The sequence below is a fragment of the Seriola dumerili genome, unplaced genomic scaffold (genome assembly GCF_002260705.1).
Source record: "Seriola dumerili isolate Sdu_G_001 unplaced genomic scaffold, Sdu_1.0 BDQW01000081.1, whole genome shotgun sequence".
NCBI lineage: Eukaryota > Metazoa > Chordata > Actinopteri > Carangiformes > Carangidae > Seriola > Seriola dumerili.
In genome coordinates, this window is record NW_019174336.1 from 1563310 (window position 1) to 1589147 (window position 25838).

General features: G+C 41.1%; 1 protein-coding gene across 1 annotated transcript; it reads left to right on the top strand.

Annotated features, from left to right (window-relative positions):
* The first annotated feature begins 15946 nt into the window (after positions 1–15946).
* LOC111221093 (nuclear receptor subfamily 5 group A member 2-like) lies at positions 15947–24505 on the top strand. Its single transcript, XM_022744423.1, has 6 exons — positions 15947–16048; positions 19905–20046; positions 22059–22699; positions 22809–22928; positions 23646–23793; positions 24252–24505. Exons 1-6 carry the CDS (start codon positions 15947–15949, stop codon positions 24503–24505), a joined length of 1407 nt encoding a protein of 468 aa, XP_022600144.1.
* The last annotated feature ends 1333 nt before the right edge of the window (positions 24506–25838 follow it).

Below are 25838 nucleotides of genomic sequence, written 5' to 3' on the forward strand. Positions count from 1 at the left end.
CGCGGTGGTGACAGTCAGAGCCGGCGGCATATTATTTTCCGGTTGTCCATCTGTCCATACATCCGTACGTCCCATTCTCATGGACATGATATCTCAGTAACACCTTGATGAAACTTCAATTTGGCACAAACATTCATTAGGACTCGAGGATGAACTGATTAAACTTTAGTTGTCAAAGGTCAAGGTCCCAGTGACCTCACAAAACACTTTTTAGCCATAACTCAAGTCTTCACATAGCAATTATGACAAATTACTAATAATGACAAATGTTTATTATGACTCTGAATAAACAGGGATGACACCACGACAACCACGAGGAGGTAATTCTAGTTATAGTAACCATCTGTCCACATATCCAAAATGCCTACCCCTTTGCTACCAGTCAGCTGCATTCTCATTTTTGGAATGATGATGAACTGAAGGGTAAGTGTCATAGGATTTTACAAATTCAAAAAGAATCATGGCAGGAAATCAGTGCAGGACTCTGGTTTGCTGCCTTCAGTGCGTGAGTATGTCTATAAATGAGTGAGATTGAAAAACGTTTTGGATAAAAACTGCTGTATAACTGCAGTCATTTAGATTAAAAGTTGATCTTTGTTGGATGTGAAGATCAAGTATTGAGGTTTTACAGTAAAGAATAGGTGAGATTTGATTGTTGGGCATGAGGGAGGACAGCTTTGCTTCTTCATATATCTGCAGATTTAATCTCACTTACAGGAATGTTAATCCTCACACATGCTACATTCTTGGTGCTGTCATGTAAACCTGAGATAAATAGCGAGTGTCTGTCGCTGGTGTCCCTCAGGGCTCCGCTCTGGGCTCTCTGCACTGAGCTGTGAGACAACATGCCGTTTGTCAGCATCTAATCATCACAGCAATCTGACATCACAGGTGTGAGCAACCAGTCAACATCTGTCAACGTGGCCGAGCCACCGCTCAGGCAGTTTTTCTACCCTGAGGACCACTGTGCTGTCTGACCCTGAGCCAGTGGCTGACACGTCAGTCTTCACAGATCTGGGAACAAACTCACTTTCTGCTCAGCTCTGCAACCTGCAGCCCTCACTCACATTGCTACCATACTTCTCCTCACCTCAGAGAGAAACACCTAATCCTAATTGTGTCTGAGACAGATGAATGGCTGCCAGAGGGCAGGTTGTTCGATGGTTATTACCCCCTCTTCTTTGAAGCCAGGGCTGAAACTTTTGACACCTCTTAGCAGACTCCTTTCACCTTTTGTTTTTAGGTTTAAACAAAATGTTAATACTCCAAAAAGAGCCTGACTGCATTCTCGAAAACAACAAAGACTTCTCTACATATATTACACACATTACTTTTAACCTTTAAATGCATGGCTGTTTTTTCCTCTGAAAACTCCTAACTTGAAGTATTAGCAATGTAGCATTTGTATGACATACATTAAGCTAAACTGTAGTGGGGGAATTATGTGGGAATTTGTGGTAGAATTTATAGACAATTGAATTAGTAATACAGATGAGAGATAATTTTCAGAGAACAATTTCATGTCTTTCAGTCATGCATTGGTATTCATTGTGTTGCATTTTTACAGTTTCATCGTTATTTTGACTGTGCTTGTTAAATGATTTTTTTATATACTATGTGGTTAGAGTTTGAGAATTGTAGATCTGTAATGCAGAGTGATGTCTGGGTTGATTGAGATCGGTTGTGCGGTGATGTACTGCTGATGCCTCAGGGCTCAGGTAGAGGGGAACCACGCTTCTCGCTGCCATTCAAGATAGATGAGTGAACATGAAAGCTGCGTGTTGCTTCATTCCTCACTATTTCCCTGTTTAAGGTAAAAAATACTGTACTGTAAAATACTGTACACAAATCACTGTACATTTGACCAAACGTGTTCGTACGTGTCATAGATTGGTTAGGTGTAGGAGAAGATCGTGATTTGGGTTAAAATAAGTACTTCCTCAACATAACATGGTCTTTGTTGTCATGGTTACAATATAATCAGCTAGTCTCACATGGGAATGGAACACCGCTCTCCTGTGTCATCTTCAACCATCCACCACAACTTCCTCCTGACGTGGACTTTGTCTCTCTTTATACTACGTCACCGCACTTTTCCCTTTGATCCTGTCATAATTACTAAGACCTCCAATAGCTAATTCAAATGTCTTGACCAATGTTGAGACCAAACCTACGTCGTTGAGCCACCGCTTTGTAGGTATACATCACTCACTCACCTTGAATGTTTGTGGACATTATATAATAACATCACCTGATTGCTCCCATCGTTATGAGCCTGCTACAGCTGCTTGGGGGTGCTGTCACTTGAAGTTAAACAGATGTAGTTTTGGGGTGTTCCTCAGTCTGGAACTTCTAATACGACAGAAATCAGGAAGAAAACCTCTTTCTCTTCATCTTAAATGACCAGCTTCCCTTTCAAGTGAATGGGAAGGTGGTCTCAGACTTTTGGACCCCACTGTATATGAACCTAATATCTGCGTGTAAAGCTCTTGGCCAGTCAGCAGGGCCTACTCTACAGTCTTTCATTGCATGAGGCCCCTGCAGCCCTGTTGTGGCCTGTAACCTGAGTTGTTTCCCTGACTTATGACGCTGATTTGTTTATTGTTTTATAAAGAGCTCCTTCTCTCCCTCTGCTGACATCATCTGAAGCTAAGGAATAGTTCTAGGACTTGCACTGACACTTAAGCTCCCGCTGCCAGACATTATTCATTAATAACAGCGAGCTACCGATGACATCAGCAGCGCACAGGGAAAAGAGCTCTGTCATAAACATTAGAGAAGGCTGACACCTGTCTGCAGCTTCATTAGCAGCTCGCCACAGTGCCAGGACTGTATATGAGAGGCGTGTCCTTCTGTGACTTGTGGCTTCAGGTGAGTGTGAAAGATGTTTGTCACCAGCTGGCACTGTCAGGCATACTGGTGGTTTTTACCACCAGAGCTGAAATGTTTTTATGTGTTCCTAAGCAACCAGGTACACACACTGGGAGCACACACTAATGCTGAAATTTGAGAGCACCCATAATAATGCATGAGAAAGTTCAGAACATGGAAGTATTTTTTAGACAGTATTAGAGTGGAGTTGATATTGTACAGTGCAAAAACTGGAGCAGGCCTCAGAAGTTACCCACTAATCCATTATACACCATGTGCTGCCCATTCGTTGAACCTTGTGAGTGTCAACAGCATTGATAATTGCTGTGAGGACGTTGAGTCTTTTTTGAACTGCTATAGTCTGTGTATACATTTAGCAGCGCCTCAACCCATTGCTGTAACACGCCGCTGTTCCATAACAGCGACAACTACATTAGCCACACTTTAAAATTCCTCTGCAGTACCAGGTGGAGTTGTAGAGCAGACGGCACAAAAGCCCTCAATGACAATTACAGAGCAATTGGAGATACATTTACCAAAATAGCCTCGGACTGTAGGGTGTGTTGGAGGTCTGGGCCCCAACTTGCTGATTTAGGAGAATAGATAGATAGATAGATAGATAGATAGATAGATAGATAGATAGATAGATAGATAGATACAGTGCAGTGAGATGAGACGTTTTGCTGCAGCTGTAGCTGCTTCTTTGTCCTGCCAGAATGTTGTGGAGAGGAATGGTTGGTATTGTCCAAGATGGCCTCCATCTTACATTGCATGGGTCTCCCCACAACAGTCCTGAGTGAGTCCAGACTCCTGCCAAGCACAGACTCAGCCTTTTTGACCAGCTTGTCCAGTCTCTTCATGTCGGACATGCTGCTGCCCCAGCAGACTGCAGCATAAAAGAGTACACTGGCCACCACTGACTGATAAAACATGTGCAGCATTCATTGCAGACGTCAAAGGACCTGAGCCTCCTGAGGAAAAAGAGCCGGCTCTGCCCCTTCAGGTTAGATGGCTATCAGTGTTCAGGACCAGTCCAGTTTACTGTCCAGGTGCAGCACCTAGGTATTTATAGTGAGCGCCACCTCTCAACGTTCTTCCCTCGAATGTTGACTGGCTTGAAGGGTGGGCCTAGACCTCTGAAAGTCCATGACCATCTCCTTGGTCTTGGAGGTGTTCAGAAGGAGGCAGTTCTTGTCGCTCCATTCACTGAAGGCCATCGTCAGATCCCTGTACTCCTCTTCCTGCCCGTTCCTGATACGCACCACAATAGCTGTGTCATCCGAGTATTTGTGGATGTGGCAGGACTCAGAGTTGTATTTAAAGTCGGCCGTATACAGGGTGAACAGGAACGGAACCAGAACAGTCCCCTGTGGAGCCCCAGTGTTGCTCATCACTGTCCCTGAGACACAGTTACCCAGCCTGACGTACTGTGGTCGTCTTGTCAGGTAATCCACAATCCAGGACATGAAGCAGGGATCCACCCCCATCCCTTCCAGCTTGTCTTTAAGGATGAGGGGTTGGATGGTGTTAAATGCACTTGAGAAATCAAAGAACATAATCCTCATGTAACTACCTGGCTCATCCAAGTAAGAATGGGCCGGTGGAGCATGTAAAGGACGGCATCATCCACTCCAATATGTTCTTTGTAGGTGAACTGTAGGGGGTCTAGTGCAAGTTCAACCTGTGGCCTCAGAAGGTGGAGAAGCAGCTGCTCCAGGGTCTTCATGATGTGTGATGTGAGAGATACTGGTCTGTAGTCATTTATCTCAGCCGGTCACCCTACTTTAGGGACCGGAACAAGACATGATGCTTTCCACAGGACCGGGACCCTCCCTGTTTGAAGGCTTAAGTTAAAGATCCTCCTCGCACACACACCATCTTAAAAATAATAGGCGTGTCAGTCCTAACTTTAGGACTCTGTATTTTTCTGACTAAGAGTAATTCACCAAGCTACTTAGTGCTAAAAGTAGCACCTAAGTCTGGGAGAAGTTAGAAGCAGTGGAGAGGACTCCTAACTCACTATGACCAAATCACTAAGAATCTTAAAGGGCTGCTGTCATTCCACATCACAGTGTTCTGGAAACCTTACACGATGCTGAATGACTTAAAAGAAACGATTCAATCAGGAGGGAATAATGATCGTTGTGGAGTTTGTGAAGGTGTTATAACATCTACCAACTGAAACAAGCCGATCAGTGTGGAAATGTAGTGTTTGGCAACACTGCAACTTGCAACAGAGAAAAGCTGATCTATCCACCAAACAATAAATGCATTATTGGACAATTCATACGATTTCTTTTAGATGTTCAACAACTACAGAGAAATGAAGCCGCTTCATGGTCGGTCCACCTGCTGTGATCACTGCCAGAGATGGAACGCATATAAAAATGATTTCACCACCACAGGATGAGGAGGTATTTATAACAGGAAAGCAGAATCACACCATCAACACACAGGTTGTATTGATGCTGCCTGTACAGTTGTAGACGTTGTTGTACAGTGTTCAGGATCTACACACGAGTCATGCATCTGAATGGAGAGTGACCTGATCAGCTGTTTGAAAGGATCATATTCCAGCTGGATGTCACCTGGGGGGGGGTCAGGGGAAATCTTCTCACACCTCAACTCACAGCTGGGACCACAGCTGCATCACAACAGATACAGCTACAACAGGCTGTGCATAATAGGCTGCCAGTTAGCTTTAGTTAGGTCGTCTAGGACAGGTTAGTTTTTGTTGTTGTTTTTTTTCCATTGAGAGGATTGAATGTAAGCTTTTATTGTAAAATTAACAACACTAACGTTATCATACAGATGCATGTTGGAGAATGCATTACTTTTGTAAACAGCTCATAATCCGTTATTTGTTGGGGGAGGGAATGTGTTTAATATGTTTAATTATTACTGTGGGATGTTGCGTGTGTGTTTTCACAGAAGGTCTGTCATCAACCAATCACTGTGGTTCCTGCAAGGGAGCTCGTCAATGAAAATCGACGTCAGCCATAACAACGGAGTGGCACTCTTAGCTAAAGAGTTTTCACTTTTCCTTAGTAAAAGTTGGTCTCAGCAGCTTTGTGAAGAGGACTGAGGAGAAAACTTTTAGTTAAAAACTTTTGGCGTGACTAGACGAGTACTCTTAGTGGTGAGTTAAAATGCTTTGTGAAAACAGGCCCAGTAGTCCAGGTGGACCAGAGTTTAACCCTTGTGTTGTCTTCAGGTCAAAAATGACCTGAAGCCACTGTGTTTAACAGCAGTGAAAACTCCCTAAATGATCTTTTTTCAACTTGAAATTCAATGACTTTTCCTAGAGTGAGCCCAAGTGAAATATTTCCAGCAGTTAAAATCACAGTCACAGAGTCAGTTACACACTTAAAAAACAACACACACACACACACACACACACACACACGCGCACACACACACACACACACACACACACGCACACACACACAAAAGCAATTGAGTTTGTGTCCTACTGATTGATCTTAGACAGAAGTACAACTTTCTCGTGCAAGTGCAGCATCATCTTTCCACGACCCCAGACATGACTCAAGTTCAAACAATTTCAGACAAAAAATAAAGATTTCTTGAAAGAATTGTTCACTAATAGCTCGACATTCAGAGGCTGGAAAGGTGCTGCAGATGACAGTACCCCGAGTTCTCTCTGTGCTGAAGCCATGAGTGCACGTTCTACTGCTGAACAGCCTAATACTAACCATAACCTGAACCACCCAAGCTGTTCAGGGGGCTGGATCTTTTCCTGATCTACAGAAGGATCCAGCTGCTGCCCCAGCTGGGGCAAGTAAGAATTGTCAGGTCTGCCCACCAATGAATGACTGTAAAACACATACTGTGTGCTGCACATGTGAGAAATATATCTGCAAAGTCCACGCACACACAGTTGTGTACTGCCCTACATGTGCTAATTAGTTGATTAATTTATGTTGTTCACATTTCTTTTGTATATTTTATGGTTAATTATTGTTTGGTGGTAGCAATGGTTTAAAAAATGGGGACATATATATTGTGTTGTTTAATTCCTAATTGTACAGAAAAGAATATATAACTGTTCACTGGTGAAAACTGACTGTTATTGGGAATGCCTCCAATGAAATGCATTCAAAACTACTTTCTGCACATTTCTGCTACTTTCTTAGGCTATACAAGTATTAGCTCTTGATAGAAAATACTGTTTACCACCTCTGCAGTACCTTAAGAAATGATGATGTTAACAATAAACCTCTACTTTAGTAAAGAAGACAATTATGACAGCAGTGTTGTAATAAAAACGAGTGGGGTCCACTGAATAAATGCAGTCTTTCTGCACTGTGAAGAGGGAAAACTCAGATATTCACACAGTTTGTGAGGAATGGCAGGTTGTTTCTTCATGTGTGTGTTAAAAATTCAATTAAGCTTCTTTATTTTAGGGGTTTAGTGATGGCGGGTCATTTTTCTACCTGGAGGACAAGGGGAGTATACAGAATGTGAAGACAACACAAGGGTTAAGTCTGGACCGCTTTGCCAACATGTAACTAACAACACTCATGCACAGATATTGGAGTCCCAAAAAGTTCAAAGAATTCACTGGAGATGGTCAAAGTTCGATGCAAGTTTATTCCTTCACATTAGGATAAATCTGAGCCAGCTCCTGGGCATTGAACTGAAAACAAAGTGCCTGTGCACCATCTTATATAGTGAAATCATCCCTCCTTCTCAGGTGGACTCTCCACCTATTTTTCTAAAAACAACCTATCATCACCCTGGAAGTAATAGTGTCCACACTTCCCTCAATTTCCCTAAACCCAGCTACCAGGACATATTAATGGTGTCAGATTTCAAAAAATCCCCCAACTTTCCCTCCTTGCCATGTTCAGCTCACACCATTATTTCCAGGGGCTTTCCAATCATTTTTTTTTTTTAAACTTTATTCCTACCTTCCAGGTTACATGATATAACAAACTTCCTTCAGCAAAGGCCGGCTCACATGCAGTCTCACTTCAGTTGTGGATATAGCTGATACACTGAGTTTATAAGTTTATAACCTGTCCTCTCTCCTTATGGTTCAGCTTCTTATTATAGATTATAGAGGACCTGTTATGCTTTTCTGAGTTGTCCCTTTCCTATAGTGAGTTATAGCTTTTTGTGTGTGTAATTGGTCTAAAAAGTCTCAAGGCTGAATGTACCGCCAAAGGGAGTAACTCTCTCAGGGCGGAAAATATATTTTTCTCATTTGTATGAAATGCCTTTTTAGGGGTCCAGGCCTTACTTCCTAAACCTATTGATGTCAATACGTCCCTCAGTGCCGCCCACCTGCAAGCTATAGGCACGCCCCCACACAAGGCACAGCACATACAGTAACTACTTAAAATGAAGGCCAGGAAGAGTTGTTTTAGTTTTGTAGCCATGCTGAAAAGACACTGTGTTCTCACCACTTCAAGGAGGACTGCTTGAGTTCGAACAAAGCATTTCAGACAGAGGGTGAATAGAGTACAGTATATGATGTACAGAAGAAGAAAAAGATAGCCTTTTTGAAACACTGAAGCATGTAGATCTGTTTCAGCAGACACCGAGAATAAAATAATGAACACTCAAATGGCCATAATAGCTCCTCTTTAATGCTTTAATGTGAATTTTGTGGGTAATGTGGGTAATAATAAAAAACTCAAATCAAAGAGATCAAGCTGCCACTGGTGGGAGAGCAGAGATGAAATCACTGTAAGTCACAGTGTACAGCAGTGTTTTCCTTCCACAAATGTCTGCAGGAACAGTAAACAGGCAGAGACGTGTGTGTGTGTGTGTGTGTGTGTATGTGTGTGGGTGTGTCTGAGGTTTAGAGGGATGATGTTTCTGACCCAATAAAGGAAATCCAGTGTGGGGTTTTACAAACATGAGAGAATGAGTTGTGAGTGTGGGAGTAAAATGAACAGGATGGCAGTGATGGAAGAAGTGTTCAGATCCAATACAGCAAGGTAAAAATACTCCATTATAAGCATGAAAAATCCTACTCAAGTAAAAGTACATAAGTATTAGCAGCTAAATGTAGTTAAAGTATCAAGGTAAAAGTCCTGGTTTGGTCCCTGACTGATAGGCCCATACGATTATATATGACATCATTAATTCTGAAGCATCAGTGTGTGAGCAGCATGTTACTGTTGAAGCTGCTGGAGGTGGAGCTAGTTTGAACAACTTTATATACAGTTTTATAAACAGGGACAGATATATCTGAGAGGTCGACAGATGATTCACGAGAGAGGAAAGAACAAAAACAAAGTTCTGATCCAAAAATCTGTTTTTAGACTTTTTCTGTAATCTTTGATTTTTGGTGAGATATTAGATCATTTGAACATTTATTGAAATGAAACCATGTGAGAAGTTTAGAGGGAAAAAATATTTAATGGCATGTGACCTCGACAACACAGTTCTGCCTCAGGTTCACAGGCAGAGAGGCAGACCCTCACTCTCCTCCTCTAACCAGGACTCATGATGAAAATAGAGCACAGCACAAATGTAACAACAGCTCCTAAAGTCTGTGTAATACCACTAAAGAAAATGGCCGACAAACCAAACATTGACTTTTCTACAAAATGTAAAACCCCACATTGCCGCAGCTGGAAAAATGTCTGTTGCTGATGTTGCCGAGTCCTCCTGCAGGGAAACTGCTCAACACTGAGTTAGGAAAGAGGAAGCAAGTCAAGTCGAAAGTAAAAAGTACTATAAATACTACAATAAACTAGTAATAATAATAGATGCAGAGTATGTGAATAGAAAAAAAAAAGTACAAATGCAAATGTGCAGAAAGTACAACGTGAAGTGCAGTGGTGGAATCACAATATGGGCAAGATAAAATAAACCAGATTTTCTCCCAAAGCAGAAGTTTGTTGGTCCTGGACAGATGATGTAACATGATCATTGACAACAGGCCTGAAAGGGGGGGGGGGCAGACAGAATCCTGATAAAACAACAACAAACAGCAACAGTTCCCCTGAAGATCCGAGGTTAAGGGTACAAGAACATGTAGTGTATGTACCAACCTCTGATGTTGCTCCCACTGTAAGAGTCTCAGTTTGTCCTACAGCAGAGCTGATGTAAAGATCTCCTGCAGCAGAGGCAGACAGCATCCCTCCTCATCTCTGAGAGAAGCCCAAACAGTTTGATGGGTTGAGAAGTGTTATGCAAACTGCAGGCTGTCATTCACTGCAACTCCAGATGGATGTTTCTAACTGTGACAGAGCTTCACAGGCAGTTCAGGTTTTACAACCCACCACTGTCTGTTTGTACTGCTGGAACAATATTCCATAATGTTGAATGTTGTGATATTTTCTGTCATATGATATTTTACATAATAAGGATTTTTTTTTTTTTTTTTTTTTTTTTTTTTTGCAGCTTTGCACAGGCTGTCCTGCTGTCGAGTCCCACCCTCGTTTCACCGCTTTGCTTCCTGTGCTTTGTACCTTGGCATGTGACAAATAAAAATGAATGCAAGCAATTGACTGATGCATTTCTGAACACACAGGAGCGATTCAAGTGTGAACTCCAACCAGAGCCCATTTCAACTGCACTAAACAGCGCAGGTCTGCAAACACCTTAAACATGTAGAGCAGCACAAGCAGCCCCAAGAGCAACACAATGCAATACAACAACAACAACACATGCTGCTGTGTGATGGCTTCACCAGCAGCCACACACTGAACTCTTTTCATTTGTTTTATTCACTTAGTTTAGGAGTCTTTCTTTCTTAGCATGACACTCAATTCACATATACAAACAGATAAATAACTGCACACACAGGTTTTGGTTTGATATAACATACACTGTTTTATCAATCATATTTGGCAGTGTAGTTATCTATTTGAGGAGCACACATTTAGTTTGCTTTGTCAATTTTGCTGTATTAGTTTCATAAACTTGAGCCGTTTGTCATGACGTGAATTCAGCTTTCTTTGAGTTACCAGTCCTGGAAGGTCGCAGCTGGAGTTGACCGGTCGGCCATCGAAAGGAGTCACAGCTCCATCACGCCTGCTAAAATGGTGCTGATTACAAATTGGCCTGCACCATGTTCTTCCAGCATCTTGGGAGGGGGCAGTGTCTTGTAATTTGATTTTTTGTTATTATTTCTTTGACAATTCTGTTTGAGTTTATGTGTTTCAGTACTTCCAGTACTCCTAATATGGTGCAGTATGTACTGTGGTTATTGTGCTTATGTTTTAGTCTATCCCCATGTGTGTCTGAATGGCCTGATCAGCCAGTATATACAGTATGTTTCCCCTATGTTTCTTCTTCTGTTTCTTCTTCTTCTGTCTTTTATGGTCCCAGAATTATGGGTTGAAGTGTTTCTGTTATTCTTTCTTTGCTTTTTGCAAATAAAAATAGACATTATTTATTATTTTTCAAAAAACGACCTGTGTCTCTCTGGTCTATCAGCTCTGTCCCCGACAGTTTTGATAAAAAAAAGCACAGACAATGTCTTAATCTAGACTGACATTAAAATGTGGTGATTTCAATGACCAAGTCAAACAGCTCTGATAGTTTAGAGATGAGCCCAGATATTTGTAAAATGACACATTTTCTAATGATTTTGTATAGAAAAAAATCGCTGCATAAATAACTAATCCCATATTACTGCCACAACACACTTATCCCTTATCAACTCTATGTTCCCTGAGATACAGAACAGAACAGCTCTGATCCTCCAGTGACTGCAGCACCAAGCTGAGAGTCCTCCAGTCCCCGCTGAGTGAGACAGGAATACAGATGAGAAGATGTGCTCGTTCCAAACAGGTGGAAATACTTTATTGTTTATTAAAAGATGATTGGTTTGGGCTGTGTGCTCTGTATTTCTGTTCACCCTCAGTCATATGTGACACAATCCTAAAGTAAGATTAAATAGCTATTGAGTATTCCTTGGACTGAACCAACCTCAGGAAACCAGGCCATTGACTTTAACCCCAGCCATGAATGTGGCTGAACAGCTGTGCTTTACTGACGGACATTAAAACGCCATGATTAAATACTGCATCAGCATCACAGCATGCTGGTTACATCCCATGCTCAAACAAGAAGAGGAGATTACTCACCTTTGTCTAAAGCCACTGCCAGTGAAGAAAGCTTGGATACACTTTCTGTAAGAACCCTGGGCAGCCTGGCTACCTCGGCCCCTGCCAGAAGTGCCTGCAGTCACCCTGAGCTCCTGGATCCAGCAAAGCTGTCCTATATCCCAGCAGATGCTCTGGCCGCCTGTGAACTCCATCCAATCCGCAAGCTCTCAGCTTTCCTATCAGGGTCCACACTGGAAGGACTAAAAGTTCAAACATCGACTGCTACCTGATCTTCTTTGAATCTCCAGCTTTAATGAACCTCTTGGAAGGTTAAAGGTGAGTTTAATACCATGAAAGAGGTGTTTGTGTTAAAACAACAGGAAGTTGTTGGTATTGTACAAGGAAAACCTGAGGATCATATCCAATGCAAAAAAAGTAAGATGCTTTTCTTATACCTACATGTCTGCCCCATTACAGCCTTCGCACGCATGCAAAGATTATTGAAGCTGACTGACAGGTGCATGACACAACAGACACATAGTGTCTTGGTTTGCATATTGAACATCTGGTTACCTACGCTTCATAACTGTACGAGTAGCCGCACTCATAGACTGTAAGTAAAGATGGACGTAGCCTCTGTGACGTCACCCACAGGTTTCTGAAGAGCGGGTTTGAAGCTCAGAGCGAGCTGCTCCCCCGCCACGTAGTGGGAGATGGATGAGGGAAACGACACACAACTCTCACCTTCACTCGTCTGTATTTAGTCACATTTACAAACAAAACATACACATTCCCAACACACTCAGTCTCTGATGTGTCTTTCTATCTTGTATCTTTTTAGCTTATTGTAATGTTTTTAACTTAACCAACTATTTTAACTAATGTATTACATGACATGTGAGATATGATACGCAGTATACTTTTGACTCACTTCTTGGTCACATGAACTTAGCACAGTGAGACGAAACTACTGTTAACATATATTCACGTTTAGATAGATAGATAGATAGATAGATAGATAGATAGATAGATAGATAGATAGATAGATAGATAGAAGAAGAGAAGCACGATCCCCCTACTGGAGCCCCAGGGTATTACCAATAGATCATTGAGCAATTAAACCAAACAGACAAGGATCTGCATCATCATCTGTCTGAATCCATCTTTTCAGTTTTAATGAGTTCTGAGGGCTCAGTGGCCCTGAGAGCTCAACGCACTGCAGCTCAAGAAAACACATGCAAATACACAAACACGCTGCAAATGGAAGTGGACAATGGAAGTGTTTCCAGGGGACACTAAACAGTGATGAACCTGGCTACGACTGTTGTTCGATGCCCAATTATTACTTTCGAGGTTAAAAGCATCGAATAACAAGTGCGCCGCAGCAGGTTCATCGCTTTTTTTTATTGCCTTAATTCTGATAGAGAGAGTGAGAGAGAGACAGACAGAGAGAGACAGGAGAGAGAGAAAGAGGTTGATATAGTGCGAAGGGCCACGGGTTGGACTCGAACCCCGACCGCTGTGGTTAGGATTACACCTTCAAGGTATATTTGCATGTGTTTGATTTTTTTTGCAGCACATGTGTTAGCATAGATAATCATCTGCAACCAAAATCTAAATAACAATGCATAACAATGGAAATATTAAAATATAATCCTGCAATCTGTGTGTGTGTGTGTGTGTGTGTACACTTGTAAATGCTACATAGTGAGGACTGAAAAAAGTATTTTCCCAACAGATTGAGGACATTTTTGGGAGGTGAGGACATTTTGGCCGTCTTCACAACTTGGAACAGTCATTTGAGGGTTAAGACTTGGTGTTGGGATTAGAAACAGGTTTATGTCAGGATTAAGCATTCAGTTGGGGTGGTTAAGGTTAGGGTAAGGGGCCAGGGAATGCATTATGTACTTTGTATGTGTGTGTGAGGTCAAAAGTAACAGAGAGAAATTTAGATAAGATTCAAAGCAAAATAAGATGAAAAGAAAAATAGAAAAGTAAAGAAAGAAATGAACTTGAAGGTGTGTGGTTAGGGGTACAGCCAAGTGTCAAACGCTATGTAAATATAATGTCCCTGGTTACATGTCATTCTGCCTCACTCTGTCTTTTTCTTGTTTATCCTTTTACTGCCATGTAGCCTATGAAATGAAGGCAAAAAGCTCTAAATGGCAGCACTGGATATTACATTTCCTCTGTACAACTGGACTTGTAGGTGTTTTTGTTGTCTAATACAACACCTCCATCTAATGGTCAAAAAAAATACTGCACTAAAACATGAAATGGCCTTTTTACTGGAATTACCCAAAAATGGCCGTCTACTGTGTGCTCTTTGAAATGATATGGTACAGAGGATGTGAGGTCACTGTTAAGAGTGTTACTTTGAGTTTATGTTATGTCTTATATATGAAAATAATGTTCTGGCACTGTGGAGAAGTTGAGCTGCCCATTATTAAAAAAAGAACTGAGCATGTGACCAAATTCTCTTGAGGAGTCCTTTATTGTTATTAGTCAGGTCATATGGAAACAGGTACATGTGTATCAAGCTCCAAGCTTGTCCTGTCCAAAAATTCTAGAATCATTTCACAGCTACGTGGTTTCCAGAAGGTTAATAACAGTCAGGTTTTCATAACCTGTGTTTCATAATCTTTACTAGGGTTCCCCAGATTCTGGGGTTCCCCAGATTCTGGGGAACCCTAGTAAATGAGGGTGTTCTTGCCCTCTGCCACGTTGTTTAAAGAAGATATTAATAAGTTTTTCTATTGCTACATAGCTAACGTTAGCATAAACAACTGTTTAGGCTACTTACCAGTCTTACCATGAGAGAGCTTCAGCCATGTTGTGCTTACAAAACAAGAGGATATAATACGTCCTCTGAGCAGCTACTTCTTCAGGACAAACTGGAGGCTACAGTGACTCTGTGTCAGAAAGTGACAAGACGGGCCGACGGGGGCATAGCTAGCTGGTTAGCATGCTAATTTAAGTAGAAAAAAAGAAGTGATAGAAATCAGGGCGCCCTAGTGGCTCACCTGGTGGAGTGCATGCCATTGGGGCTTGGTCCTAACCAGCAGCGGCCCGGGTTCGGGTCCGATCTGTGGCTGCATGTCATCCCCTCTCTCTCCCCCTGACTCTCCTGTCCCTCTCTCACTGCAGCTTGAATAAAGGCATAAAAAGCCTGTAAAAAAAAAAAAGCAAAAAACTGTGGAAACTGTTCTGACAAACATTTTAATTAATAACAATTCAAATAGGCTGGAAATATAAACCTGAATCAACATTCATTTAAAAAATGTATTTACTGTATCAAAAATTTAAAATTACAGCTTAAAAATCAACCAAACTGACAAAAGTGAAATAAAAACAGACATATTTTAACATTGAATGAATATGAATTCAATACTTTGTTTTACTTGATCTCTGATCTTCATTATAATGAAGAAGCTACAGCATAACATGAAATGATCCAACTAAAAGCCAAGTTACAGAAACAGCTGCACCTCACCTGAACTGACAGGTGAGGTGCAGCCTCAGACAGGAGGCTGAGGATGCGTTCAAAGCTCAGTTTTATCATCTAGAAACATCACTCGCCAGCTGCAGGAACAGGAAGGAGAAAACAAACAGGCGGGAAATATACATCAGTATATTCTGCTGTTGTAAGAATAGTGGAGGTGAAGGCACGTCAGAGCTGAGAAGGTGGACTGTACATAGACCCTGAAACAGGTGAGTTCAGTGATTGGACAATGCTTATTTGCTGGAGCTTCAGACCGGGTCAGAACCATGGACAGTGTCCCTCCTCCACAGGATGATGACACGAGACCAGGGATGCTCTGATCACTCCACGTCACTGTTTCAGGTACACTGCGCAACCAACACTCACCAACACTGAACACCCAGTAGGATTTAACAAAGGTGATTCAACAGGTGAGACGCAGGTATCTTCTAGAGTCGCTGATTTAACTTAATTTTTATAATCTACTATTATAAAAACTTTTGTTTCAGAAAAGACTCATAAAAGTGTAAGTTTGCCTCTTTTTTCACGTCCGTTTCCCAGAATGGAGTGCAGACATGATGTGGATTTGGAGGAGCCGTGTCCAGTCTGTGGAGATAAAGTCTCTGGATACCACTACGGTCTGCTCACCTGTGAAAGCTGCAAGGTAGACTTTCTCCTCCGTCATTTCGTTGTTCTTGTTGCACAGACGTTATTAAAAAGTTTTTTTTTTTTTCAGTGAAAACGACCCGGGCGGGCGACCTTTGGGCAATTAGCCTAGAGATGTGGTTCGTAGTGCGTGCCCCTCGCGGGAGCGCGCACAGCTAAAGTAAAAACTACCAGATATTGTAGGACAATGATTTCTAAAGCAAAGAACTGTTAAAAACATTTAGTTTTCTTTAAATCTGAGGTCTGCAGTGTTCTCTATGAGCATCACTGTTTATTAAACTCAACAGAAGCAACATGTCAGACAGTCTTTTTCTAAAATGAGGCTTAAATGTGAAATAATGTGTTTCTTAAAGCAGTAGAACAGACTGTATCTGCTGATTAATGCATCCCTGGCACGTGCGCACATAGACATCAGAGGGGGCTTGAGAAAGTGCCCTTTTTCTGGGGTGCTTCCTTTAATAAATGAAAACATATATTCCTGTTTGCGCACAGCTTCCCTGTCAAACAAATCTACTGATTGAATTAAAAAATTAAATATAAGGTCGGGAGATTAGTCTCAGCCGAGAGGCGATGCCTGGTGAGCACACAGTCACAGCCAGTGACGTCAGACAGGCAGGCAGCACCTGCCAGCGCTTCAACTTCTCCCGTTGTGGTGGTTTTCCCTGGCTTGTTGAGGTGAGTGGTGATGAACGAGGGAATAAGCTGCCAGTGCCTGAGTTTATAGCTAATTAGACAACATTTATCATGGTCATCAGACAGGCTAATGTACTGTACTTAACTACAGGTGAATATAGTAAAATTTGTATCATTTGTATCACCAACATTTATATGCAAATGAGGCGTTAACCAATTAAAATTCGCCAATTTGCATAACTAAAAGAACTTTCCCAGTTAATTGCTTACATTCAGACAGTAGTTGCCCCTGAAATGTTGTTAAAACATGCAGATTAGCTTGTTTGGTGAATTTAGGTTAAATCTACAGATGCAAACAGATAATGTGCATTTTGAACGTTTTCTTTCCATTAGTGCAAAAGAAGACATGTTATGTAATGAAAATAGACTGAAATCTCAAAATTGACCACTAAATGAAAAAACAATGTTTTTTGTCTGTAGCGTCCTGCCTTAAACAGTGACTGCATCATTTTGATTGTAGGCCCCTAACTGAACAACTATTCATTCTATTGGTTTGTTGTATGCTAATAGAGATAACAGATCATCATCAGTGACAACAGATACATGGTACAGACAGCCCTACCTCAAATGTGAAAGGAAGGACAGTGTAACTAAGTCCTTGTTGTCATATGCAAAAATAAACGAGTTATCAATGCAATTCTTGAAAATTCTAAATTCATTATGTCCCTCTCCCTGGTGCAGTCAGTTATTCTCAATATATACTAGAAACTAGCAGACTAGAAAACATGCACGATGTGTCAGTTTCCTTTGTTGTTGCCTGTTCTTGTGAAAAAAATAGAAATATTGAATACTAAAGAAGACCTTTGTCTCTGTGTGAACTGATTATTTTGTAGAAATCAGTTCAGTAGTAATCAGTACTTATGTATTAAACATTTGTTTGAGTGTAGGGGTTTTCAAATAAATCGGTAAGTGAGTCAGAGATGTGATTTAACTTTTTGTTTTAAAACATTTCTTTTTATAAATAATTATGAGAGCTGCCCTTTCTCTCACTTGAGCCGCTGCCCCCCAAAATGTCGTCGCACGTCCCTGATGCATCCCATAATATTTCAGCTTGGGTCATTATAAAAGGTATGAAAAATATGCTGATAAAAAAGCATGTGATTCATGGATCATCAGAAATAAAGTTAGGCTACAGTGTTACTGCAGGTCTGCTGTTCAGTTTTACTTTGCAGTGTTGGCATTAATGTGCACATGGATAAGTTATATTGTTAAAGTAAATAAACAAGATGTAAACACAATTTATTGTACCGCAAGTTACTGTCGTTACATAAACTGATCATTACACATGGACAGGACAGTGTTTAGAAAATCACAAATTCAACTATTGAAAAAAAAAATTGTCAACAACACAGGCAGCATATTTGGGGTGATATGTTGTTCTGTAGAAACAGTCTAATGGAAGCTATAAGCAGTTGGAAACTCTGACCAAGAAAGTTATTCATTCTCACTGTCGAGCCCAAAACAGCCTGTTGTGGCCATTTCATCTCAACAGTGTGAATTTAACACACTTGATAATAGATTAGAAATAATATGAGATAAACTACTACTACTACTACTCCACAGCTACAGGCTCACATTCACATTTTGATTTGGTCAACCTTCATTCATGGAAGCTCAAATATGCATTATGATTGAATTAGTCATGGGCTGGATCCACACTTCAGGACCCACAACCCAAAAAATATGAATTTTATGAAATATGAAATATTTACTTTTAAAGTATTCAATGAAATGTATATTTTTACTCAGTCTTGTAGTCAAGTCTGTGTATCTAAATATAAGGTAGACCACATGTTGAGGATAAACCAATAAGAGTCTTCTTTTATTTTTTGTATAATTAAAAAATGGTTGTAACCAAAAACCAGACGTTTTTTGTCATGTTTAACCAACATTTATTGAAGATATTACCACAGAAACAGCTCTATGTCTATGAATGAAAGTCTGTGGCGATTAGACCCCATCATGATGTCATGAGAGGAGAACAAATTTTGAAGTATTACAGAGACAATGTGATTGGCTGGTTGAGATCGTGGCGAGATCTGATTGGTTGGAAGCGGAATAGAGAGAGTCCTTCTGACTAAACTTACACTAAACTTCATTAGCCTATACATGAGGATGTTAGTTTGTGCAGCAGGTTCTGGTGTCAGAGAGTTGGCAGCCTCTCAGCCAGAGATGCAAATGGAACAAGCTGGTTAGTTTCTGGTGATTCTCAGCGTTGGACAGTAATGAAGTACATTTACTTGTACTGTACTTCAGCATATTTTTCTAGTATCTTTACTTATTAGTTGTTGCTTTTTGTAAACTTCTGACTTTGACTCCACTACACTTAAATACAAATACTGTGCATTTGGCTCCACTACATTTCTATGAAGTACTCTTACTTTGAAGCAGAGCTTGAAGTCATTGGAATGAATTTTATTTTATTTTGAAAATGTGATAGAACATACACTGTGTAAAGATGAGGCAGAAGATTCTTCACCAGAGACCTGATCTGATCTGAAGTCTGTGTTTGAAGGTTTAGACATTTTTTTAGACATTTTTTTTAAATGTTCGGTGTGTTTACCACGAGCAGACTTTATCACTGAAAATGAAAAAAATAAAAAAGAAATAAGAAAACAATAAAGGCTCCTTATGTTGATTCAATTGTGTTTTTATGGCAATTTTTATCATCCTTGTATCATATCCTACAGTATTTTTATTCTACAGGTTCTACAGTCAGTCAGTCAGTCAGTCAGTCAGTCAGTCAGTCAGTCAGTCAGTCAGTCAGTAGGTTGTTTTAGAGTAATCAGGTTCTGTAAATGTGGAACAAATCAACAATGTGTTGACATAAAAATGCACTTTTCAATACTTCTACTAAAAAGTTCTTTAGTACTCAAGTAAACTTTCACTTGTATTGGAGTAATGTTTGACCAGGAGGATCTGTACTCTGACTCCAGTAATGAAGTTGTGTACTCTTCTGGTGATTCTGCTCTCAGACGTCTCTCTGTGTCAGAAACCATTCAACAAAGGAAATAGTTCCAGGATACAGAAAGGCCTGAGAGGATTATACTGGAGATGTTGTATTGTGTTCTGCATGCTGCGCTAGGTCTACTGGGTATCAGGACAAGACTCAGTATAGACTGCGACAATAGTATAACGTTCCTCTTCGTCATCACTCACAGGGGTTTTTCAAAAGGACGGTTCAGAACAACAAGAAGTACATCTGTGCAGAGAACCAGGAGTGCAGGATCGACAAAGCTCAGAGGAAACGCTGTCCGTTCTGTAGGTTTCAGAAGTGTCTTCATGTCGGCATGAGGCTGGAAGGTAAGGATGGCATTTTTTTTTTTTTACCTGCAACATTAATGTGAAATAACTGAACTGCTGTTGTATGGAAAACCTTGCACCTAATGACACATGCATCTTACAAATATCCAGCTGTCTCCTGCATCATGCAGCCTGAAATGAAATTTTCTGTCCAGTCGACATATGACAGAAATCAGTTCTATAGTCTTCTTGCTGGAGTGTTAGTCCTTCAAATTGTAAACATGGCTAAAATTCAGGTTTCCAAGACTATGAATCAGACTGTTCTCTAGTGCATCAGTTGTCCTGCCCAGGGCCTGTTTTACAGAACGTTTTCAGGATTTGGTGCGGCTTTACTGCGGTTCACTTGTGCTGCTTATTATTTTCTCCTTGACACATCAAGCTTTCAATAAATACTTCAGTCTGAGACTTCTAAATCTGAAGTCTCCTGGTGAAATCCTTCTCCTCTGACCTCTCTCACCAACACAGAGCTGCTGCTCACTGGATGCTTTTGTTGTTGCTCCATTCTGAGTAAAAACTCTAGAGACTGTTGTGAGTGAAAATCCAGCAGATCAGCAGTTTGACAAAAACTCAAACCAGCAACAATCATGTCACAGTCAAAGTCACTGAGATTCTGATGTTTGATGTGAACATTAACTGAAGCTCCTCACCTGGATCTGCAGGAGTTCATACACTGCTCTGCTGCTACATGATTGGCTGGGTAATTGCATGAATAAGCAGGTGCACAGCTGTTCCTGTATATCCATAGAGGTACAGCGTTTGGCCGAATGTCTTGCTCCCAAGCAGAAAAAAAATTTTTTTGATAGTAATATTCACTCATATTGAAAACAATCTTACAATTACAGTGTAATACTTAAACGCAGAGTCTGTAACTTCTGCCTCTAGGGCAATCAAAACAATATCAAAAGACAGCATTGGATGATGTCATGAAATAGTGTGGGATCATGGGATTTTTCACCACCATCATCGTAAGCTCCTCCCGGTTTGGATTCCTTCAGTGTCAGTGGTTCAGGAAATCAAACAGACCAGGTGATTCTAACCGTTAAAAACACTGAATGAAGCAGTTTGACATTTAAAGTCAGAGTTTGAGCGACGCTGTACGGAGGACAGAGACTCAGGGAAGAGCTGGAGCTGAGATCGATGCTAACCTTTGTTCTGATTGTTTCTCTGATAACTTATGAAGCAGATGTTCAGCAGGTTTTTACCAGCAGCTGAATGATCCACAGAGGTGTCCTCCTCTCCACAACAAACATTTCCTCAGCTTGTTTCTCTGATAACTTCAGATCCAGACGTCCGACGACTAAAATCCTTCATCTGGTTCAAATATAGAGCTGAAAACCACCAAGGTGGAAAAAGTGTATGTGGCTTAAAACTAGATAAAAGTCAATGTTGAGCTTCTGTCAGACAAACACACTGACACATGAGCATAGAGGATCATATACATCAGGATATGATGAAAAAAAAAGAAGTTCTAAACTGACTTGCACCAGATCATTACATTTTAGTGCAGATCTGGTTAAAGGACTGGGTCCAGGAATGTTTTATCACTTTCTTTAATGTGTAGGATCGTTTGGCCTCGTGTGAGTCATTCTAGTTATTACTATTACTATAGGCTATATCTCTATGTGGAACCTGCTCTGTGCTCTGTTCTCTTTTTTAGTATTTTTGGACTTAGCTCCTCCCCATGAGAGCTGGTTTGCAGCCATCACACCAGAAATCATTATCATCATTTCAAAATCAAAACATAACTTATGTAAAAGTCATAACCAAGTCAAAGTCAAGTCCAGTCTTTTATCAGTGTTGGTCAAGCAAGTCTCAAATCCTTGATTTTGTGATTTAAGTCTGACTTGAGTCAAGTCATGTGACTCAAGTCCCACATCTCCCACCTTTGCCCAGGGCCCACTAAAGTCATAATGTCATAATGATGTCTGGGTGATCTGCTCAGTAGGACAGTGTGTGCACACTCTACATCAGTGAAAATCTGATGCTCTAAACAAATCGGCCATTGTCCTCAGCTGTTCGAGCAGATCGGATGCGAGGTGGCAGAAACACGTTTGGTCCCATGTACAAGCGAGACCGTGCCCTGAAGCAGCAGAGAAAGGCTCTGATACAAGCTGGTGGATTCAGACTGGAGAGCAGCCCCCCTCTGGTCTACTCAGCCCACCCGAGAGACCTCACCTTCGCTGGTGGCCTCCAACCAGACTGCATCCTTCACAGCGTCCCGCTGCCCACAGAACAGAATGACTGCATCAGCTACCAGCCTCCATCACTGTGTTCACTTCTGCCCTCCAGCTCCCCTGTTGGCCCCCAGTACCAGAGCTTCTCCCTCTCAAACTGGACTATCAAGTCCAAGCACACCAACAACTGTGACAGTCCACCAGGCTCTGCTGCAGCAACCTACGCCGACTCAGACGAGCTACACTCGAGCTCTCCACAAGGTCCCGGGATGCCTCAGCTGGTGATGGAGTTCCTGCTCTGTGATCCAGATGAGCTGCAACTGCAGAATAAGATCAGCGCTCGTATCCAGCAGGAGCAGACCGGCTGGAGGAGACACGGGAACCCCGGCACCTTCAGCCTCATGTGCGTCATGGCTGACCAGACGCTGCTCTCCATCGTGGAGTGGGCTCGCACGTCCATCTTCTTCAAACAACTTAAGGTAACATCCGACCTGCTGGTTTCAGTTTTATATACATTATTAAAAGAAACATAAAGAGCCTGATAAAACCCGTATTTAAACTGTATTAGCTCTTTGTTTTTGCACCAAGGTCAGTGATCAGATGAAGTTACTGCACAGCTGCTGGAGTGAACTGTTGATCCTGGACATCATTTCCAGACAGGTCCTGTACGGCAGAGTGGGCAGTCTGCTCCTGGTCACTGGGCAGGAGGTGAGATAGTTTACTGTCTTTAAAGGTGTAATGTGTAGGATCATGCTACTTGCTCCACATCCATAGGGGGCAGCATTTCACCTCTTCCTCCCTGTCCAGTTAATCATGTTGTTGTTTTCCCCATGTTGCTTATAATTTATTATTTATATGTGCATTTATTGTTGATAGTTAAAATTGTTGATGGCACTGAAACAAATTATGAGTACTTGTAATACAAACAGAATGTTTGCATGACACATGGGTGTCAGTCTACAGCAGCATGAAAAAGGAATGATGACATCATCACAAGGGCAGAGTCAGAAATTAAGGTTTATTGTAAGATACTTTACTTACAAGGTATTTGGCTTGGTGTTTGGTGCAGTATACAATAAACATATTAACAGGAAATAATAAAAAGGTAAAATACTTCAACAGTCAAAAAGATGAATATAAATAGATACACATATAAAAAAATGTGAGCAGGGTGTGCAAAAAATCACAGTATTGACAATATGTGTTCTGTGCAGGGATAATACTCCAAGCTGTTACTGTAATGTGGTTGTTGTTGGTTGATGAGGACAGACACAGAAATAAAGGCAGGTGCTGGTCCATCACTGGGGAGAACTGGACATTTTTTTATTTTATGCAGAATGTATTACACATGAATATGAAAGCTGTGCAGTACAGAGGAACAATCATGACTGTTCATGATGTCTGTACATGTATTCTGTGGTTCAGGTGCAGCTGTCAGACATAGCATCTCAAGCTGGTCCTACCTTGGCCAGCCTGGTCCAGAGAGGACAGGAGCTGGTTGAGAGGCTCCATATCCTAAAGCTGGACCGTCAAGAGTTTGCCTGCATCAAGTTCCTCATCCTCTTTAACCCAGGTGAGTGATAGCTTATGCTTTTTAACCAGAAAGGTTCATATCTGCAAAAAGGTCTTCCATCCACACAGACTTTGACAGTAAATTGTGGTTTTCATCAAAGTACCTTTCAATATCTTATAATACAAACATCTTCACAATTAGGGCCAATTTCCAACATAGGAACTTATCAAGGGGAACAGGAACCATTTCAAGAATTTGGACCAAAAGAGCCTGGGTCTAGCTATAGTTCCACAGGTCTGCCAAAAAGGTCTATGATAAGGTCTAAAACCTATAGAGAACTCAAAGGTCTTACTATCAAATGGTAAATGCAATGTCAGGTACAGAATGTACAAAATAACTAATAATAACTACAGGTGGTGCCTCTAAAATTCTCCATTTCTACACTCCATGATATGAAAAGGTTTGACAACCTCTGCTATATTCATTGGTTGTTGTTTTCCCTTCCCCGCACTGACCAGATGTGAAAGACCTTGAGGAACATCAGCTGGTAGAGAGTGTGCAGGAGCAGGCTGAGGGAGCCCTGCTGGAGTACACATTGTGCACCTCCTCTCAGCACCTTGGACGCTTTACTCATCTGCTGTTGTGCCTCTCTGAGTTGCGCTCTCTCAGCACCCTCGCTGAAGACTACCTGTACTGCAGACACCTCAGCGGTGAGGTGCCCTGCAACAACCTGCTCATTGAGATGCTCCACGCCAAGCACAGCTGGCCATGAACATTCAGAGACTCTGTGATTGGCTGTTCTTGTTATTAAGCTGTAATAATGTCTAACACAATGAGTTTATCCCTGATATTTTTCTGTGTTTGAAGAATTAAGTTTAGCAGCAAATACAGTACAATAATTAATATTATGAATGGGAAAATGTGACTTGTGTCCACTTAAACTAGTTGCATCTGAGGTTTTGGCAAATATGTTTGTTTGCCGTCAAACCCAACATCTGAGTTCAGTTTTCTCTCTATGCATCTTGTACAGCGATAGACACAGTAACTGCTGGTGTGTAAGTATAAAAAGGCTCCAAAAACAGAATAGGTTTTAGCTGCAGCAGGTCATGTTTTTATACCAGCAGCAGTAAAGCTGGCTATCTCACTGACAATCTCAGTGAAATGAATGTAGTGTCTGTGTTGCTTTCAGCCTAAACCTCTCAGTGTCCCTTGCACAGTGTCATTCTTGATATTGCCACAAGATGCCGCCAACATAAATATCTTTTAGATTCTAGATGCAGTAATGCATTGCAGCTCTATGTGAGACAAATAAGGTTTTTTAAAATGAACCGATTCTTACTGTAAGTGTTGTAGTCTACAGCGAATGGAATGTGGCTTCCTTTAGGTTTTTTTTTCTTGACACTGACCAAATGTGCTTTAGTTATTTGTGCCAATGATAATGTGCAATTACTGAAAGTAACCTGTAAATAATGGCTTATTACTGGCCAAAATTGAATTATAATGGTTCAAGTTGTATTTCAGTTCAACTTGAATCAGGACTTTTGGTCACTTGGGGGAAGCAGAAATAGACTAAGCTATAAAGACGGCAGTGACATATCTTTACCTTTTAAGTTGACATTGTGAAAACAGTTGCCTATTTACATACACATCCAGCAGTCGCAGTTTGTGTTCATATAAGTCCAGTATTCCTTCTCTTTTAGCTCTGATTTGGTCTCCAGAGAAAAGTGTCTGGCTCTTTATCTGCTTAATTATTACTGCTAATATTATTATTATTATCACCAGCTGGTTTCTAATTGTGTCTGTTTGTTGCAAGACAGATAGTGTACAGTGGCTTTAGCAGCTGTCTGTTTCTCCTTCAGACTGAACCAAAGCAGTACAGTTGTGGGCTATAAAACCAAACAGTGAGCTGAAAGAGGCTAAAAAGTTATGTAAGGCTGAGATGAACCGCAGAGTTGGTGATAATTAGAGTTCAAGGGCGTCATTATTTCTCTTCTGTTGTAGCTTAAATTCCCATGAACTGAAATGAGCTAGAAACATGAAACTCTAAGCCTAATAACTGCAAATTCTGTGCAAAATGGTGGTGCTGTAATTAAGGCCCAAAAATG